Below are 18,360 nucleotides of genomic sequence, written 5' to 3'. Positions count from 1 at the left end.
CTCCCTCTGCCTGTGTCTCTGCCTCTCTGTCTCATGAATAAATAAAATCTTTTTTTTTTTGAATAAATAAAATCTTAAAACAAAACAAAACAAAACAAAACTGGGTAACTTGCTATTTCAACGCACAATCCTGCTTGTGAAGGCTTCTTGGTGAAGCACGGCAATGCCCTCGACTCACCCACCCTGGAGTGTGTGCCCCGTTTCTTGTTGGACCCCGCAATGGCAGGGAGACTGCTCTTGTGCAACAGACTGGGGCCACCTTGGGTCCTGGAGCAGCACGGAGCAGGACACACGTGGCAGCCGGGGGCCCAAGGACAGTGCCAGGACACCCACCCCACCTGACGCGCAGCCCCCAGGGCAGGCAATGCCTTCCAGTTGGTGACGACACAGCAAACTACCCGTGACACTCATGTGGCTCCCATAAGCATGATGCGACCAGGAGAGGCCCAACCCAAGCCCATGCCCTGTGGCCTGGAGAGTTCCTAAGATAGAGACAAGAAGTAGTAAAATTTCAACTTTATTTGGCCAATGTGTTCAATTCCGCTATCATGGTAGAAATGGCTGAAGAACGGCCTGCACGTGGTTCGGCTCAAGCACCCTCGGCCGTTTCCCAGCCTGGAAATGGAGGGTTCTGGTTCTGCCTGGGGCAGGCCTCAGGCTACCCTGGGAGTCAGAGCACCGGGGAGCCCAGCTTGGTGGGGAAGGGGTGCTGCCCGGGCCCGTCCGGGCCCAGCCAGCACCCACCGCCCCTCCAGTCGTTTCTAGAAGGCCCCCCGAGACAGAGACCCAAAGTCTCCATTTAAGCAAACAATGTGAGACCCACACTCGGTCACGGCAACACCGGCACCAGGTGGGAGGGACCCGTCCAGCCCGGCCCGGCCCCTCCCCACACAGGGGACAGGAGTCTCCAGGGAGGCCCGGCCAGAGTGGAACAGACACCCTGACGTCCAAAAATGTCTCAAAATCCCACAAATGGAATTTTTTAAAGTGAGAGTATAAACCTAACAGGAAGGAGGCTTCACCTGCATGAGATCCCAAGACATTTTAACGAGCACTTTGGACAAAACCATGTACGAAAAAGTACATCACAATTTAAAAAAAAACGGCCCATCAAGATGGGCTGGCCTGGAGATAAATCCCTTTCCAAAAATTGAAAAGCAGAAGGAAGAAACGGGCCTAAGTTTACACGTGTGTTAGGATGAAGTGTGGCTTCAGTAAAGTTCCCTGCATTTCCGATCGGTGTTCCCTCGTCCCGGTGAGGGTCCGCGGGCTTCCAGAGGCCGTGCTGCTGGACGTGCAGCCGTGGGGGTCGTGTCTGGGGTGCCCAGGTCTGCACTCTGCCTCACAGCTCGTCTCTCACAGTTTTCTGATCGTCCTCCTCCTCCAGGTCAGGCTCCTCTGCTTCTTCCAGATCTTCCAGATCCTGGGGGATAGGACGCAGGAAAGGAAGTGGAGAAACCCATCAGGAGGGTGGCACAGCTCGGCCGGCAGCCACGCCCCGCACCCCGACAGGTTGGCCATCGGGACAGAAACAGCCGACTCTGGTATCTACGAGCAGATGTGTGGGACCCCAGGCTCCAGGGTCTGCAGCTTGGTGACAGCCTCCACGGCTTCAGGGAGCACTGTCTTGGCGGGCCTGCTACCACTGTGGGCCTCCAACCCTATGCCAGCCCCCCTGGCCCGGGCACACCCGCAGCTGCCCAAGGCCGACACGGACAGGCCTAAGCTGCCGTCTGGTGGGAGACCTCAGCCAATGGGCTGGGGAGAGCACGTGAGCCCCAGTTAGCAGGGAGCCTCACGGGACACACCTCAGCTGCCATGAGCAAACGCCAGCATTTAAGGACCCCTACATACGGAGTGTCCATCCGGAGAGTGGCTCCCCCTAGCCCGGATACACACGCCTGCCTCCCACGGTGCCCCTGCAGGCCTGCCCCTGGACCACAGGGCGCATCTCCAGACACGGGCTAGGGCCCATCGACCACTGGCTCCCACTCACGTCATCGTCCCCAGCTCCGTCCTGGCCACCGCTCTCCAAAAACTTCTTAAAACCCTCTAGTGTCCGCTCACCGTTGTAATCAATGACCTGTGGAGGGGGACAGGGAGACTTAGGGAGTTGGCTAGCAGCTCCCCCTCCCTGCCTCCCTGCCGGGCCCGCGCGTGGCGCACCGTCCTGTCCGCGCTGGCGGGGAAGAACTTGAGCGTCGGGAAGCTGTGCACTTTCACTGCCTCCACCTCGTTAGCCGTCGAGTCCATCTTGGCGATGATGATGTTTTCGTGGTCCTTGTACGTCTCTCCCAGCTTATCCCAAATGGGAGCCAGCTGTTTGCAATGGCCACACCATGGCGCGTCTGAAAGAGAACGGTGCTGAGGCCCTGGGCCACCCGCCCCCAGCGTGCACACACTCTGGCGCTCAGGCCAGGGAGCTGCAGGCCCCTCACTTACAGAATTCCACAAAGACGTTCTTTTTCTCATCGAAAGCGACCTCCTCAAAGTTCTTCCCAACGAGCACCTTGACGGGCTGCTTGTCCCAGTCTTCAGGCAGCTCCTGGCTCATGAGGTGGGGCTGGAGGACAGGTGGGCCAAGGTCAGGGATGCCGGGCCTCTGCCCCCCCGCCCTGAGGACCAGGGCTGCCTGGAAGGGGGCCATGCCCATGCGGCGCCCCGTCCTCGGGACCCTTGGCTCAGGCCCAGGGCCAGCCCCATGCCACGTGCGGCGCCCCCCACCTTGATCTTTCCTTCCAGGAAGCGGTGGCAGAAATCTTCGATCTTCTCGGCCGTGAGCTCGGTCGACTCTGGCTTGTACTTGGTCATCTCCTCCTCCAGGGTGATGAGGCGCACGGCGGGGCACTCCTCCTTCTTGAGGCCAAAGAACTCGAGGATGCGCTGGTTGTCAGTGTGGTCGCTGTCGATGAAGATGAACAGGATCTGGGGGGAGAAGTGGCTCGGTGGGCGGGGGGCCGAGGGTGGCCGGCCTCGGGCCTGCAGTCCTGAAAGCGGGGACGCTGCTGCTACCCTGCCGCTGGAGGCGGGCACACGGGCTGCTCACCTTCCCCTTGAAGCGCTCGGCCGCCTTCTTGAAGTTGCTCAGTTTGCTGTCGTAGTCAGACACGCTCTTGGGCAGGAACAGCAGGATGTGGGTCTTGATCTCCCCTCCGAAGATCTTCGGGGCCGTCTGTGTCACAAGCACAGGTTACTGGGACCAAGCCACGAACACAGGATGTTCTCTCAACAGCTATGATGCCGCCACCACACACTCGGCGCCTGGGGATCCCTGGGGCCAGGACCTCTTTTGGGGCGCCACCCCACTCTCAGGGCACAGGACCCACTAGAGGGCCGCACCTGCTCTGTGAACTCGATGACCAGTGGCAGCTGGTTGTGCTTGATGAAGTCCAGCAGCTTCTCCTTGCTGATTTCCCCCTCGAAGTTGTTGCGGCCTTCGTCAAACTGTGGATGCAGAGAGGGCCGTGAGCGCCTTGGAGCCCCCAGCCTCCTGTGCCACCCTCCCTGCGACCGGGGCAGCCTGCACCTTCCTGTCTGGGGGGGGGGGTGGGCAATGGGAGCAGAAGCCACTTGCCTCTGTCCACAAAACAAAGCCAGCGGAGGGCTGCAGAGGGCAGCATCCTCCAGGGCACCAGGCAACAGCGACACCAAGGGGAGGACACCAAGGGTTGGTGCAGCCTTTCCTAGGGAGGAGCTGCAAGTTCCTGCTCCCGCCCTCCCCTGAGCACACCCCTGAGCACACCGTGCCCTTGGATGGAAGCGGAGGGATGGAGGACATCCCGCACGCTGAGGTCGGCCAGGAGACTGGCAGAAACCGAACACTCTCACCACTCAGCTGCAGTTGTCTGGAGAAAAGGGACTTTCACAAGACTGTTACTTGTGATCATACAATGTTATTTTAGATGAAAGGGATTTAAGTCGGCTCCTCTGCCAAAATGTGGCTGAGATCAGGAGTCGCTTGCTCCAGCAACTGAGCCAGTCGGGTGACCCTGGATGAACAAACTGTTTAAGACATTTCTCTAATTTCTGGCCCAATAAAAATCCGTAGGTATAATCAATCCACAACCACAGAAGCTCTTCGGGATCCCCAACAACATGGAAGAGTTCCAGGAGTCCTGGAGCCCCGAGGGTGGGAGGCCGTGGTTGTTGACCAGAGAGGCCCAAGAGGGGGCCTGCAGCCCCCCAAGGAGGGCTCTGGAAGGGGCGCACGGAAGCCACCCCCCGCCGCAGATGGGCTGATGCCCTGCCCGGTGAGGGTACCGGTGAGCCTGCCTTTTTCATTCCCTCTGGACTCTCAGATCAGACCCGAGACAAACTACTCTTTTCATTCTAGACGTTTCCCTTTATGCTTCCCTGAAGAAACTTCTAGAAGAACAGGTGGCCACTCCCTGCTCCCACCATTACACGTAGAGCCTGGGCTTTAGCTGGTGCACAACAGGGGCTGCTAAGTTAGACCAGATCGAGGCCTGGGCCTCGGTGGGCAAAGCCAAAGCCTTTGTCTTCCCAAACCTGGGACGGAGAAGAGCGAAAGGGGGCAGAGAAGCCAAGGCCAGGCCAGGCCAGGCCCACCAGGCGTGCCGCTGCGGCGACCAGAAGCACTAGGCCAGCGCCCCGGCCTCCTCCAGAACCGCATCTCCACCCCCACCTGTCAGCAGCCTGCCCGATTTCACGCTGGGAGCCCCAGGAACAGAGCTGCCCCATGCACCCGCCTCGAGATGCAACCTGTTAGCAACGCTGCCACCTCACACTACGCTCACGGTCCGCTGAGTGAGAAGCAGATGACCGGCCCTCATTCGGCCGCGGCGACTAGCTCCACGAGGCCCCAGAGACAAACGAGCCCGAAGGCTTGACACTGCAGGCAGTGGAGACGCCGGCCCCACAGCGCCTCCTGACCTGCCCGCTTCAGAGAAAGAGGCAAACACAGCGAACACCCGACAAAGACACAGGTAAGTGGCCCTCAAACCAGCCGTCCAACCGGCAGTGACCCATGACCCAAGCCTCCATCCTCCCGGCAAGTGGCAGCTGGCCACTCCTGGAGCCCACCTGCCTGCCCTGTCCCCTGGGGAGGCCCCCGGCCCCCGGCAGACAGGCAGACCCAGCGCACTGTGCGCAACTGGACCCTGGAGGAAGGAACAAGCAAAGGCGTCACGTGGAGAAGACGGGTGGCCCCGCAGGAACCTGGGAGGGGCTGGACCTGAGCCCCCCGCCCCGTGGGGCAACCGCTGACCTGCGCAGCACCAAGTCCCCGGTTCTGCCAGGCTCATGCTCCAGGCTGCCCCCCAGCCAGCCCCAGCCCCAGGGGCCCGGCTGTGCCCAGCGCGCATGGACAACGGGAAGCAAGCACTCGTCGGCCCGCGGCTGAGCTCCCGCACACGCCGCCTCCGCAGACCTTCAAGGACATGGAGCAGCACGGGGCCTGCGTGAAAACTGGTGCCCTGGAACTTCAGGGCGATGGGAAAGCAGTGCGAGGACCCAGCAAGGTGTGCGGCCCTGGCAGCCTCAGAGAAACTCTCCCCCTCCGTCAGCCTCCACCCCAGGACCCAGGACTCTCACCTCCCGCCCCGGCCCCCGGGGCTCCCACAGGCTCCCCTCACTTGGGAACTGGGATCTCCTGGACCCCTGTGTGATGACGATGGGCTAATCTAGCAACTCCGCTGCCTCCGGGGAGTGCTGTGAGGATCGGCGCCTCAGGAAGAGCACGCGGAGTTCCCGGGGAGGGGCAACAGCGGAACAGCCAGGACACCGGAGCAAGCCCCCCCTAGCCGTGGTGTCCCGGGTCCAGGAGTGCGACCAGGAGGCACCCCCGCCCCTCCCAGCAGCCCTGGGCACAATGCCAGAGGCCGCCCTCACTACACAGCTGCCCGGCCCACACGTGGGGTGCACACACAGGCAGAGACCAGTGGCCCTCGGGACCACGGGGTGCGCCACCTTTCGAGAGCCCTACACCTGCCGTCTTCTTGCCCTGTCTCCACGCCTGTGCTGGCGTGACACGCCTCCCACCCTCGCCTCCACTGCCTGCGCTGAGCCACATGCTACCGACCCATAGGGACGACGTGGGGACAGCCGTGCTCCCAGCAAGGCCGTTCAGCCAGCCCACCTGGCTGTCTAGTGGCTAAAATAAAAATCCAGAAACACGAGGCCCTGTGGTAACACCGTACATGTAAGCCAGGCCACGTCCCAGCAACGGCGCAAACAACTGAAAGGCACTGGTCCCGGACCCGTGCTCGCCACACTGTGGGGCCCGGGCCAGCAGTGGCGAGACTCCAGTCGGTTTCCGGTGAGCCCAAAGGTCATGGAAACAGTAAGGGTCACACAGCAGTGTCGACATCATTGACGCGACATACTAACGACCACGTACTTAAAACTATCGTAATGGCAAACATTGCTACGTGACTTGTAACATTTTTTTAAAGAAGAACTAAGACCAAAAAAAAAAAAAAAAAAAAGAGAGAGAATTAAGACCCCAGAGTGGCTCTACTTTCATCAGCCCTGGTGCTGCTGCCACACAAGCCAGAACGAAGGACCCACAGCGCAAAGTCTGAAGGCCACTGTCTAAGTGGCTCCTCAGGTCTGATGTTGCAAAACAGGTGCTCGATGAGTCCAGCTGGCGGTCCAGCGCCGCCCGGCCAAGGTCCTCGGGCGCTGGGAGCAATAAGGAAAGCAGCCCCTGGCCGCGGCATCTCACCTGGGGCGGGGCTGCGGGGGGGGTGCACTCACCTTCTTGAAGAGGACAACCCCATCCTTGCTCAGCTGGTATTTGGAGAACACGTCGCTGTTGGACGTGATCCCGAAAGGTATGTCATCAATGGCCTCTGCCGCCAGCAAGAACTGCTTGGCAAAGTCCGACTCCACGTCCTACAGGGAAGAAGCAGCAGAGGTGGCCAGACACCCAGACACTGAGGCTCCCTGCCTGGGTCAGCAGCAGGACAGCCCACTGCCCAGGCCACCGGAAACCAATGACGATGGGGAATGGGGGTTGTGTGTTGGGGGAGAAGGCCCGAAATGAAAGCCTCTACCTTGAAGAAGCCAATGACGGTCACCTCGCTGGACTCCAGCAAGGCCTCTGCGGCGGCCCCATCGGGCAGTGTGGTGGCAGCAGGGCCTGTGCGCTTCTTCAGCCAGTTTACAATGTCCTCAGCTTCTCTGCCAGCTGCACCCAAACACATGCACATTCCACTGAAACCCAGGCCCACCCTCCCTGCCCATCATTCTCTGAGCTCTGCCAAAACCAAGGCAGGATATTCTCTTTCCACAGAAGAGCCACCTTGTCTACACACCCGTGCAAATTCTAGGGCTAAAAAAGGCTTTCTTGAGCACACGAGAAACTGAGTTTGGAGCAGGGGAAGGACAGCAGCTACTGCCGAGCAATAGGGCTACCGCTCCTTTTCCCTTTCCAGTCCCTTTCCATCTTCTGAACTTCCCTGTCTTTTAAACTCGTTAAACACACACACTTTCCCCCGGTGGCCTCACTCATCATAAAGATGCAGTACAACTTTTTTAAAAGGGGAAAAAAAGGCTGGTAAGTCAGATGAACAGCAGCTTTCCCTGTGACAACAGGCTGAGCAACAGCTGGCCTTGGGCATCCAGGCCACTCAGGTGTCCCTGTCCGTGGCTGCTGTGGCCTACTGCATGTGCCTCCCAGACTAGGGAAGGAGCGTGATCATGCACCTGCGTGCCACAGGGCAGACCGAACGAAGCGCTAGGAGCCTGCTCCTCCTGAGACTGAGGCCAGTCACCGTTCCCCTCAGTTTGGCTCGCTGGTCCAACGCGAGAAAGGTTGCGAAAGCTCACACTTAAAAAGGATTCTCCTAAGTGGCAGCTCAAAGCTGAGTCATCAGTTACAGGTGGAATTAGGAGTAGCTGTCTTGTTCTCAAAGCTACGTGTCAGCGGCGGGACCGTGACAACTCTGCGCTTCCTGTTCCACAAGTGAACGTGGGAACAATGAACAGCAGCCTAAGACGCAGACCAGAGTCACCAGCGTCAGGATTAACTAGGCTGCTCCAGAGCGTTCTGACAAGGAGCTACAGAACCGGTTCTAGAGACAAAAGTCTCTCCTCTCGTCAGTACCTACGAGCCGCAGCGCAGCCCAACCCCCAGGAGGCAGCCCCAGAGGCGGCACCCAGCTGGCCTTGCGTCTGAGCTCGGTGACAGGTGAGTGACGCCGGCTGGCACACCTGGGTTAGTTATCACTACACCTGTTGCTCTGTGAGGTCCCAGGGGCCCCAGCCCTTCTCTCCTCAGGGTCAATCGTAGGACCAGCCTCAGCTTGCTATCCACCCCAAAAGGCTGCCCTCCTCCACCCAAAGGATTCTGCAGGGATTGGGAACGCTCCTCCCGAGAGCCGGAGAGGCCGGACTGGGCCGAGGACAGGGCCCCTCCTGCCCCTCAGGTACCCTGTGCGGCCTGCACGCATTTAGGGGCAGCGTGGCAGCCGCACCTGTGTACTCCCTGGGAGCAGCCGTGTCTCCGTTCTTGAAGAACTTGATCGTGGGGTAGCCACGGACCCCGTACTGCTGGGCCAGATCAGACTCTTCTGTGGCATCGACCTTTGCCAGCCTGATCTCCGAACCTTCTGCCTTCAGTGTCCCGGCGGCTTTGGCGTACTCAGGGGCCAGAGCCTTGCAGTGGCCGCACCAAGGGGCATCTGGAAGAGCAAGCGGGGCGCTAGGAAGCAGCACTGACCAAGTTCCGCCGCTCCCCTCACCTTCTTGTGCGCACTTCCCTCCTTCCATAAAAACCTTATCTACTCGCCAAGATAACCCCCTGTGAACGCGCGGGGCTGAGCTGATAGCTCGATGCTCTTAGGCAATATCGGGACAGAGGCCACGAACGACAGCGCCACACCAACCCCCGCCCCCCGCGCCCCGTCACGGTCAGCACGGGACAAACTCCGGGGGACCCTCCGAGCACCTGCAGGCGGCAAGGGCGGGGGCCCCTGCGCCGGCCCGGGGAGCACAGGACTAGGAGGCCGGCGCCCGGGCACCTGCGCACGTAGCGAGACCCGGTCGGGCGTGTGCGGGGCGGGTGTGCACGCGGCCTGGCGCCGCCGTGGCTCCGGGGCTCGGGGCGCCGGACAGGGCCGCCGCTCAGCCGACGGGGGCGGCGCTGGGCTCTAGGTTTCCGCCCGGGCCGGGCTGGTGATGCTGGCGGGCGGCGGCGGCGCGCTGGGCTGGGTCCCCGGGGCAGGAGGGGCGCGCCCGGGACTGACAGCAGCTCGCGGGGCAGCGTCGGCGCGCGGCCCGTGCATCCGCGGGCGGGGAGCGCCGGCAGCCCTGGGGGCCCCGCCCCGCCCGGCCCCGCGGCCCCGCGGCCCCGCGCCCCCGCGCCCCAGGCCCGGCCCGCCGGCGGCACTCACAGAACTCCACCAGCAGGTACTTGTGCGCCGCCAGCGCCTCCTCGAAGTTGCCCTTGTGCAGCACCAGGACGTGGTCCTCCTCCTCCGGGGCGGCGGCGCCCGCGCGCGTGAGCGCGGCCAGGGCCAGGCAGAGCAGAGCGCGGCGCAGCATGTCGGCAGCGGGCGCGGCGCTTCGGTTGGCGCCGCCGGGACAGCGAGGCCACGAGAGCGCGCGCCGCCCGCCCCGCCCCTATAAGCCCGGCCGCCGCCGCGCGCGCGCCCGCCCGCTCCCGCGCCCGATTGGCTGGCGGGCTCCGGGGCCCGCCTCCGAGGCGCTCGGATTGGCTGCCCGCCCCGGCCCCCGACCCCGGATTCGGAATCGCCGTGGCCGCTGCCCTCGGCCTCGCCCGGGATTGGCCGAGGAGCTCGCGCTCGCAGTCTTCCCGGGCTCCTGATTGGCTCCCGCGGGAGAACTTTCTCTTCCTCGACTTGTGACTGGTGGCTTTCTCCCTGGGCTTCCGCGGGCCTGGACTGGCTGCCACCTTCGGCGGCCCGGGCTGCGCGGCTCCTGATTGGCCAAGAGAGGCGCGCACGCCCCGCGCGATCCGTCGTCGAACGTGGCAGTGGGGCGGAGCTCCCGGCTGAGGGGCGGGGCTGCGCCTGCGCCTCTGAAACCCCTCGTGTTGCATTCTGATTGGACGGCTTGCCCGTAACTGACACCGCTCCCCCCGCACACACCCGCTCGGCGAGCCGGAAGCTGGGGCAACGCGACTTCCGGTGCGCGTGAGGTTCGGGCGGTGCCTGCGGAGGCCGCGGGCCAGGGGCCCGGGGGGCGGGGGCCGGGGCTGCGCGCGGGGGGCCCGGGGCGGGCCGAGGCCGAGCGGGGTCAGCAAGAGGGGGCGGGGGGGCCGGTCCCCCTGCGGGCCCGGAAGCGGGGACGTGTCCGGCCGGCGGGAGGCCCCCGCTTGCAGCCGCTCCCCCGACCCCGCCGGCCGCGAGGCTGCGGAGCACCGGCCGGGACGCGGAGGCAGGACGGGCATCCCCGAGATGCGTGTGTGGACACGTATCGAGAGTTTGCATGCATCGGGTTAACTGAAAATGCTCCATTTTAGCGCGTGTCTTTTTTTTTTTTTTTTTTTTGAACTAGGTTCTAGGAAACTTAAAATGACATTTAATTAAAGTAACGTGCAAAGCGTGGCTCACGTTGTTGTCGTTGGCCCCGCGCTAGACGGGTCAGCTGGCCCCCGGCCCAGCAGCCCGCCCCGCCCCCGCTCTCCGAACAGGCCGTTTTTTTCTCCAGGAAACCTTCCTCTTCGTTTAATTGGCTTCCTCTCTTACGAAAGGGCCACCACCACTGGTTTGAGGACTAATCATCAATTTAATAACCTGGCAGGAAGGAGAGAAACGCCCACGCTCAATGTACACGTTGGCTGTCCTAACGTCCTCCTTTCACCAACGGTCAGACACAGAGAAAAGGTGCCTTTGTACCCTCCAGAGTTCGCATTTCGTTGCTGCTTGGCTCGTGAGGCCCTGCTCTCTCACCTCCTGTTGGGGCTCCCTCCACTCAGCGAGTTCCTGAAGGTCAAGACCAGGTTCTCTGTGTCTTGCCCCTCGTGCCACTAGAGCAAGGGTCAGCAGAGGGGTGCACCTGCCGGGATCCCTGTGTCCTCTGAGCTGGGGCTTTGCAGGAGCTTGGGGCGGAAGGGCTATGCACACGTGCCTGGCAGCTGCCGCTCAGCCCAGCTTCAGTGGGGCCCTGGCCCCGCAGCTCAAGGGATGAATGACAGCTCTTCGTAACTAATGGCAAGCAAAGTCCCCTTTGCTTTTTTCCAACGGGTGGCAGTTGCTTCACGGCTGCTGCCGCATTTCCAACGTTTTGTGGTTACCATAACCCTTACTGTATAGACCACAATTTTGGGTCTGATATAAGCAATATTTGTACCTTGTCTGGATTTCAGAGGCACTCATAAAGACCAGTGTTTAGATGGCTGCATGTTGCGGCTTCGTTTTTTCCTGATGGGGACAGAACTAAGAGATTTAAGATATCATGATGTTGATGAGTCTGTGATGGTTTAGAGCAGCTTCACCCTGCAGCATACCGTCTTGACAAAAAATGAGAACTTTGGGATCCAGGGGAGAACAAACCAGACAAGGGTCCAGCTGCGGCCATGACCGAACCTTCTGGTAGCTGAGTCTGTGCCTCCGTGTAGCCAAGGGCAGCCGACACACCTTGATGCAGGTGATGACAGTGCAGCCCAGGTGGCAAGGCCAAGTCACGTCCTGTGAAGAGCAAAGCCTAAGCAGGGCTCTGGCCTGGACGGGGCACAGTGTTTGGTATCTTGGCTGCACTGTGTGCTTCTCAGGGTGCCTGCGCCTCTTGAATTGGCCTTGTGCCAACCTGTGCAAGAGCAGCAATGTTGGGGTCCTCCAAGTTGGAAGGAGGCCTGATTTGGGGAAGGCCCGAGATCCCCAGTTTCTGTGGGGTTGGTCTCAGAACACAGGCAGGTTCACTGAACACCTCTGCAGGCCTCGGCTTGGAGGGGAGGCCTGGCGTGGATCTCCTTCCAAGGGTCCCCTCACGTATCTTCCAGAGGCAGCTCCAGAGAGAGGCCCCGAGGCTGTTCACCCTGCACCCAGGGCCCTGCACTGGAATGTGCCCTTGTGACAGTGGCTCTGGCATCTCTCAGGACCAGCACAGCGGCTCCAGAGCATCCTCCAGGCGTCTCTCCTCTGAGAAGCTGCCCATTAAATCTCATTTGAAGTACTGAGTGACGTTTTGATAAATACTATTCTCAAAAATAAGAGTTCTCAGAGTAAAGCTTCCTCCCAGTCTGTGACAGGGTAGGTTTCGAGGGAGTCACCGGCAGGCTCATGGCAGCCAGGAAGTGCTCGCTGGCCACGAGGGGTCCAGGGGTCGGCTCCTGACTGTAGGGTCCCAGTGGGGCAGGACTGCACACCCAGCACAGCCAGCCTGTGTGCACTCTGGGACACAGTGAGGAGCGCGGCCCGGGGGCAGGAGGGGGTCCTGAGGTTGGAGTGGGACAATGCTGGGCATGGAGATTGTACTAAGTCACAGGAATGAGTCGGTCCCATCAGAGGCCCTGACCTGGCATCCACTGGCACTTCCTCAAGGAAGAGAGGCCCATCTGGGATTAGATGAGGGGGCAGCTTGGGGATTCCTGGGGGACACGGGCAGAGGACGGGAGGAGAGAGGACCACAGGCCCTGGCTCCCAGGTTCTGCGTGGAACCAGGAGGAAAATCAGGTTAGACTTGGGACCCAAGAGACACGTCATGTAAGTCCTGCGGGCACCACCCGACGTCGCCCTTCACCCGGGGCGGAGCCAGCACAAAGTCCTGGCTGTTGGCAGGGAGCCTGCACAACGGGGCAGGTAGGGTCCCAGTTCACGTGTCGGGCTCAGAGGGCCTGCGGGTAGAGCAGCGCTGACCGCGCGGGGCCACCCTGGGCCTCCCAGGAAGCAGCCTGGGAAAGGTGGGGCGCGGGAGGCGGGCTCGGGAGGCAGGCCCGGGCGCTGGCTGGGGGCGGGCCCGCTCTTTGCCCGCGGCCGCTGCCGCCACTAAGCGGGCAGTGCCACCTGCACGAGTCAGCCAGCAGGGGGCCCCGGCGAGGACCCAGGTCACCAGGCCGCCCCAGCCCCGCTGCAGGAGCGGAGGGGCGGGCCCTGGGGACGGGGCGGTGGGGCCTGGGAGGGCAGCTTCCCAGCCCCCCGTCGGCACACCCTAAGCCACTTCAGGCCACGGAAAGAGCAGGTTTCACGGCGGGCGACACGGCAGAGGGTCTCCGGAGCTCGGGTGGCCCATGTGCCTCTCCCCATCCCGGGCCGGGGGAGGGGTGGCGCAGTTGCTGGTGCCCTTGGGCAGTCTAGGAGGAGGCAGGTCACCCTGCCCCCACGGCCCTGCGGAGGGGTTCCCCCCTTGCCGCTCCTACACCTCTAAGCAGTGAGGGTCCCCCAGTGTCTTCCCTTCAACCCCACTCCACCCATTCTGCCTCGGGCCCCTGATCCCTGTCTGGCTCCGCAGGGAACCGGGGCAGGGCCAGCCTCGGGTGCTCCCTGTGGCACCCACTTCCCTCCAGCCTCCTGCCCCAGCTGCAGGGACCCTCCAGTCCCCCTCCCTCTCGCAGAGGCCTCCGGGCTCCAGCCAGGTTCCCCTTCTTCCGGGTTGGGGGAACTCCCTCCGCGGAGCCTGTGCTCCAGACCCCCCAGACAGGCCTGCTGCACACCTGCACCTCCCCACTGGCCCAGAACCCCTGCAACACAGGCCCTCTGGGGAGACTCCAGGACCACACCTGCCATGAAGCACCAGCCACACGAAACCGGCATGAAAGCCAGGCAGCCCGGGTGGAGCAGCGGTTTGGTTTGGCTCAGGGCATGATCCTGGAGTCCCGGGATTGAGTCCCACATCGGGCTCCCTGCACGAAGCCTACTTCTCCATCTGCCTGTGTCTCTCTCATAAATGAGTAAAAATCTTTAAAAAAAAAAAAGAAACTGGTACGAAAGCCTTCCTTCTTCAACGGCCGCAGGGGCAGTGGCTACCGCCTGGGGAAGAGTCAGCACTTCCCTGTGGGTCCCTACTGCCCCCTCCCCCGCCCCCGGAGACAAGCAGCAGACACCCTGGCTCCTTTGGGGGAGTTTATTTCCCGGTCAGAAAAGGAGAAGCAGGGTCAGGCTCCGGAACATCCTAGGCCCAGGCCTAACAAGGGAGGCAAGGGGAGGGAGGCACAGGGGAGGGCTCCGACTGTGCGGCTTGGTCCCGCAGCTGTCCTGGCTGGGTCCGGGGATGGCCTGCCGGGGATGGTGGCACCGAGCCTGGGGGCAGAGGTGGCAGGCCAGGGGGCCCAGAGGACGGCACATATGGAGGCAATAAATACTGACCGGCCAGGCACACGACACCAGGCCGGCAGGCCCGGGTGGGACAAGTAAGGCTCGGCCGCTGGCTCTGTCTGGCAAGGGCTGTGTGCTGGGGCCCCGGGCTCCCGCACCGCCCCCTGGGACAGAGAAGGCAGAGGCGTGAGGACACCTGGCCTCCCACATGGGAATGGAGGCAACTTCAGTTTTGGCAATTTGGCTTTCCCCAAGCCCCTGGAGCCGCCCCCACTGCCCTGGCCAGGGGAGGGGGCTGGCTAGGCCCTGGCGGGCAGGGGAGCAGCAGCAGCACATCCCACACACCTCCCCGGGCCACGGGGATTGCGGAGGGGGCAAGGACCGGGGGAGACCACATGCTCATGCAGACACGGGGGGTTAGAGGTTAGTGACGGCCCCCACAGCACACGTTCCACATGTTAAGGCATCATGGTTAGACGGTTACGGACAGCGATGGATGAACTGACCGGGGACAGGTGAAAGCAGGAGGGTGGCTGGCCCCCAAAAGGCCTCGAATCATGCACCCCACCCCACCCCCACCCCGGAAGAAGAGAAAGAACAGGATTCAGGGCTACTGCGAAGGCCCACAGGGACCCGAGCACCCCCACGAGATTCCCTCGGAAAAGCCAGGGCCTCAGGTCAGGTGAGGACAGGTGGGGGAACATGAAGGGGTACGGAAGGGGAGGTGGGGGCCTGGCCTGGAGGCTCCCTCCCCCCTCCCCCCCCAGCACAGGCAGAAGCAGCAAGGCGAGACCACCGAGGAGGCTGGGGCCTGCGGGGCGGGGCCGGGAGGGATGGGAAGGGTCGGCCAGGGGGAGCAGACCCGTCAGCACTTTGGTAAGGGGTTGGGATGGGGTGGGGGCGGTAGGGGTGGGGCGTGTCAGACAGGTCCGTCTGTCTGTCCGAAGGCCTGCCCGCCTCCCGGGCAAGGGCTCAGTCCTTCCATTCCTTTTTGATGGTAAGGTTCCACTCCCAGGACAGGTGGTCAGTCTTGTCGTCGTCTGTGAAGCGTGACTTAATGTTGTAGCTGCCGCGAGCCAACATACCCTTGGGTGCCTCCTCCATGGGGGTCAGAAACTCGTACTCCTCTGCCCGGGGCCCGTAGCTCCCCACCATGTAGTCGGTCTTGTCAACTGTGTGCAGAAGACACACAGGTCACCGGTGCTCCCGATCCCGCCAGGGCTGAGGGCACACACCGCCATCTTCCTCTCCCTCCTGGTCCCAGAGCCCTGGGCAGCCACCTCCACCCTGCCCCCTCCCACAGGCCACCTAGATGGTGCCACGGCATCTCGGGGGCAGGGCCAACCCCCCCACTCACTCTTGACGCCTTTCCTGTACGTGTGCTGGATGTACTTCATGCCCGACACAATCTCCCGGTTCACCTGCAGGGGGAGAACCCAGGCAGAGCTCGGTGGGGCCCTCCAGGCCCGACACCTCCCAGCTCCTCCCACAGCCTCTGCCTTACTCGGAAAGAGATCTTTATCCGGTACTCCACGCCCTCCTTCAGCACAAAGGACTGCTTCTTGAAGCTCTCCAGGTCCCCTGTGCCCAAGAAGATTGCACTAAAAGGCTCAGCCGCGAGAAGCTGCCCGCCTCAGCATCTCCCATCTGCAGCGCTCGGCGCTCCTTCCGCCCCCACCCTGACCCCACCCGCCGCCCAGGTCCCTCCAAAGCCAGAGCCTGCAGACTTCCTGGTTGCGCTTCTCGCGCCCCCCACAAGGGGGCACCCACGTTCTGAGAACTAGTTTCAGCAGAAACAGCAAGGTGGCAGGCGGGAGAACCTCAGTGATGCCACTCACCTGTCAGGTCCAGCTCCAGAGGGCCCGGGGCTGTGCTACACACCAGGGTCAGGCGGGTCACAACAACATTGGGGACGTTGGGGTCTGCGGAGGGAGAGTGGGTTGGACCACCTCCCCACCTCCCACTTGCTGGAGGCTGGGGGGCGGGGCTGGCAGCTGAAACCCAGAAGTGACAAGCATCCCTTTTGGTGCTGCCTCAGCCCACTTACCAGCAGACACGGCTACGCGGCCCAACAGGGCCTCCTTGTACTTGCGCAGGCTCTCGTCATCCTTGTCCAGCTCCTGGATCTCCTGGATGCTCTTCTGGGCAGGGGGCTTGTAGTTGACGGAGTGCTCATCCTCCTCGTTCTCAGCTGCGATCTGCGCAAGCTGCTCAGCTGTGGGCTCTTGCTCAGCCATGCTCACTCCTAGCTGGTCTGGGACACCTGTGGGCAGGGACAGGGCTGTGTCAGCCTGAAGGGACGCACGTCTCCCTCTCCTGCCTCTCAGCAAGCCCCTCCGCCGGTGCAGGTGCGCTGTACTGACGGGCCCTCCGCAGGTAACCCGGCCCCTTGTCTGGGCGCAAGGGGATGTAGGCCTTTGGGAGGAAAGCAACTGCAGACTCAGCTTCGCCCCCCAAACAAGTTCCTGAAGCCGAGAGGGAGCACACTCCTTGCCCTGCCCACCTCGGGGACCTGCTAGAAGCTGGGATAGAGCATCCAGAACCAAGTGGGGCCTGCAACCCGCTCCTTGAAAAGACCAGGCATCCCTCTCCCAAGCCTGGGGGAGAAGACAGCACTCCCAGCCCCGACAGGGAGGGGTCACCTCTGAAGCCCCGAGATTCTTCTGCAGCTGCCCAGACCCTCTCCCCAAGCGACACCTCCTCCTGGGTCTCCCTGACCAAACACACTCCCTGGGCCCGGTTCTAACAGGGAAGCAAGTCCTCACGGCGCAGCTCAGGTGACCCGGCCAGCCCGAGTCCCACAGGTGGGTCCCGGCGCCTCACCAGGAGCCCTAAGTACCCGCCAACCTCGTCTCCAACGGCCAGGGTACGTGAGCCACGGTTTGGGAAGCGCGGCAGTGCCCACATGGTCTCAGGATCCTCCTCCGGGATCCTGGCCCCGGGCGGCTCGGACAGCGTCGCCCCGGGACACGGAAGCCCGCTCGGGTCCTCCGGGCGGCGCGGGAGGTGGGCCGGGGCCCTGGCCCCCTAGACCTCGGCCTGCCCGTCCCCACGGACCGGCGGGCCGCCTGGGGTCGCCGGGGGCGGCCCGAGCCCCACAAAGGGCCGCCGCCGGCGGGGTGGGGCCAGCCGCTGTTGCAGGCCTCCGGCCGCTTCCTCTGGAATTCCTCTGGAAGGCTCACGCCCTGACGCCACCCAAGTGTGGCCGCGGGCGACAGGATCCTCCGAGAGCGATGGCCGCGGCCCACACTTCCTTCCGCAGCGCTCCGCAATCTGGGCGGGCGGGCGGGCGCGCCGCGCGGGGAGGGGTGCTCGGGACCACGCCGCCGTGAGGGCGCCGCGCCCGCCATCCCCGGGGAGGGGGCGCCGGCCGGGTCCGCCGGCGAGCAGCGGCGCGGACGGGGGCGCCGCGGGACACGGGCGGTGGCCCCCGAGGAGGCCCGCGCCCACCCCGGCGAGCGGCGCGAACAAAGGCGCGGCACCCCCGGCCCCGCGGCGCCCGCCTCCCCGGTCCCGCCCCGCCCCGCCTCGCCCTGCCCGCCGCCGCCGCCGCCGCCGCTCACCGGAGGCTCGACCGCGCCGCTCTCGCGCTCCCTCCCGCACGGAATGACGAACGTCGCCGCCCCGCCCGCGCGCGCCCGGCCTGCCACTTCCGGGGTCACGCGACTTCCGCTCGCGCCGGGCGGACGGCGGAGGGCGGAAGGCGCATGCGCGCGCACGGGCCGCCGGGAGCGCGCCGCCGCCATCTTGTGGAGCCGGCCTCCGTGGGCGCGTCCGCGGGGGCGGGGCCGGGGCCGCGCGCGGGGCGCCGGGTGCTCTCCGGTGCGGGGGTGCGGGGCGTCCCCGGGTCCCGGCGCGGCGGAGGGGGGCCCGGCGCCGAGGCGCTCCTCGCAGCCTAATCCGGAAGCTCCCGGTGCGGCCGGCCCGGTCGCTTCCGCCCGCCCTTCCCCGCGGCCGGCAGGTGTCCGAATGAGCCGCGCGCGCCGCCGAGCCCCGGCAGGTGCCGCCCCCCCCCCCCGCCCCGCCCTCGGCCCGGCACGCTCGGCCCCGCGCGGCCCTGCGCGGAGGGAACTGAAGGCGAGCTGCGAACCTGGCTACCCGTTGGGAGATATGTTTTAGTACCGGGGGAATATGTGCAGATTCTGCGTGACGTAGCAGCCGCGCGCCGGCTGTGTGTGCAGAG

At 63.7% G+C, this 18,360-nt stretch overlaps 2 protein-coding genes and 1 long non-coding RNA gene across 5 annotated transcripts; 1 reads left to right on the top strand and 2 right to left on the bottom strand.

The window, feature by feature from the left end:
* Positions 1 to 501: 501 nt before the first annotated feature.
* P4HB (prolyl 4-hydroxylase subunit beta) lies at positions 502 to 9,616 on the bottom strand. Its single transcript, XM_072746045.1, has 11 exons — positions 9,357 to 9,616; positions 8,439 to 8,645; positions 7,017 to 7,150; positions 6,718 to 6,855; positions 3,340 to 3,444; positions 3,047 to 3,172; positions 2,725 to 2,925; positions 2,443 to 2,563; positions 2,167 to 2,348; positions 1,997 to 2,083; positions 502 to 1,423 (listed from the first exon to the last, which is right to left on the bottom strand). Exons 1-11 carry the CDS (start codon positions 9,505 to 9,507, stop codon positions 1,343 to 1,345), a joined length of 1,533 nt encoding a protein of 510 aa, XP_072602146.1. The 5' UTR covers positions 9,508 to 9,616; the 3' UTR covers positions 502 to 1,342.
* Positions 9,617 to 10,676: 1,060 nt separating this feature from the next.
* LOC140597464 (uncharacterized) lies at positions 10,677 to 12,104 on the top strand. Its single transcript, XR_011999299.1, has 2 exons — positions 10,677 to 10,811; positions 11,927 to 12,104. It is a non-coding gene; the product is annotated as an uncharacterized lncRNA (long non-coding RNA).
* A 1,868-nt stretch (positions 12,105 to 13,972) lies between these two features.
* On the bottom strand, positions 13,973 to 17,883 carry ARHGDIA (Rho GDP dissociation inhibitor alpha). 3 transcript variants are annotated; one of them, XM_072746041.1, is made up of 6 exons: positions 17,741 to 17,883; positions 16,225 to 16,440; positions 16,016 to 16,099; positions 15,682 to 15,758; positions 15,535 to 15,598; positions 13,973 to 15,349 (listed from the first exon to the last, which is right to left on the bottom strand). In XM_072746041.1, exons 2-6 carry the CDS (start codon positions 16,412 to 16,414, stop codon positions 15,150 to 15,152), a joined length of 615 nt encoding a protein of 204 aa, XP_072602142.1. In that variant the 5' UTR covers positions 16,415 to 16,440; positions 17,741 to 17,883; the 3' UTR covers positions 13,973 to 15,149. The 3 variants fall into 3 exon arrangements, with proteins under 3 accessions (XP_072602142.1, XP_072602131.1, XP_025855734.1); XM_072746030.1 differs by lacking the exon at positions 17,741 to 17,883 and adding an exon at positions 17,017 to 17,263; XM_025999949.2 differs by lacking the exon at positions 17,741 to 17,883 and adding an exon at positions 17,001 to 17,190.
* Positions 17,884 to 18,360: the final 477 nt, after the last annotated feature.

This window comes from Vulpes vulpes, chromosome 2 (assembly GCF_048418805.1).
Source record: "Vulpes vulpes isolate BD-2025 chromosome 2, VulVul3, whole genome shotgun sequence".
NCBI lineage: Eukaryota > Metazoa > Chordata > Mammalia > Carnivora > Canidae > Vulpes > Vulpes vulpes.
This window is presented reverse-complemented; position numbering and strand designations above follow the sequence as displayed.

Bases quoted from the DNA above. Each gene is read 5' to 3' on its own strand.
- P4HB (XM_072746045.1), bottom strand. From the start codon at position 9,507: ATGCTGCGCCGCGCTCTGCTCTGCCTGGCCCTGGCCGCGCTCACGCGC. The intron at 8,646-9,356 runs GTGAGTGCCGCC...TTGCTCTTCCAG, and splicing joins GTACCTGCTGGTGGAGTTCT to ATGCCCCTTGGTGCGGCCAC. The intron at 2,564-2,724 runs GTGGGGGGCGCC...CCTGTCCTCCAG, and splicing joins TCCTGGAAGGAAAGATCAAG to CCCCACCTCATGAGCCAGGA.
- ARHGDIA (XM_072746041.1), bottom strand. From the start codon at position 16,414: ATGGCTGAGCAAGAGCCCACAGCTGAGCAGCTTGCGCAGATCGCAGCT. The intron at 15,759-16,015 runs GTGAGTGGCATC...TCTTGGGCACAG, and splicing joins TCTGGAGCTGGACCTGACAG to GGGACCTGGAGAGCTTCAAG. The intron at 15,350-15,534 runs GTGAGTGGGGGG...TTCTGCACACAG, and splicing joins GTACAGGAAAGGCGTCAAGA to TTGACAAGACCGACTACATG.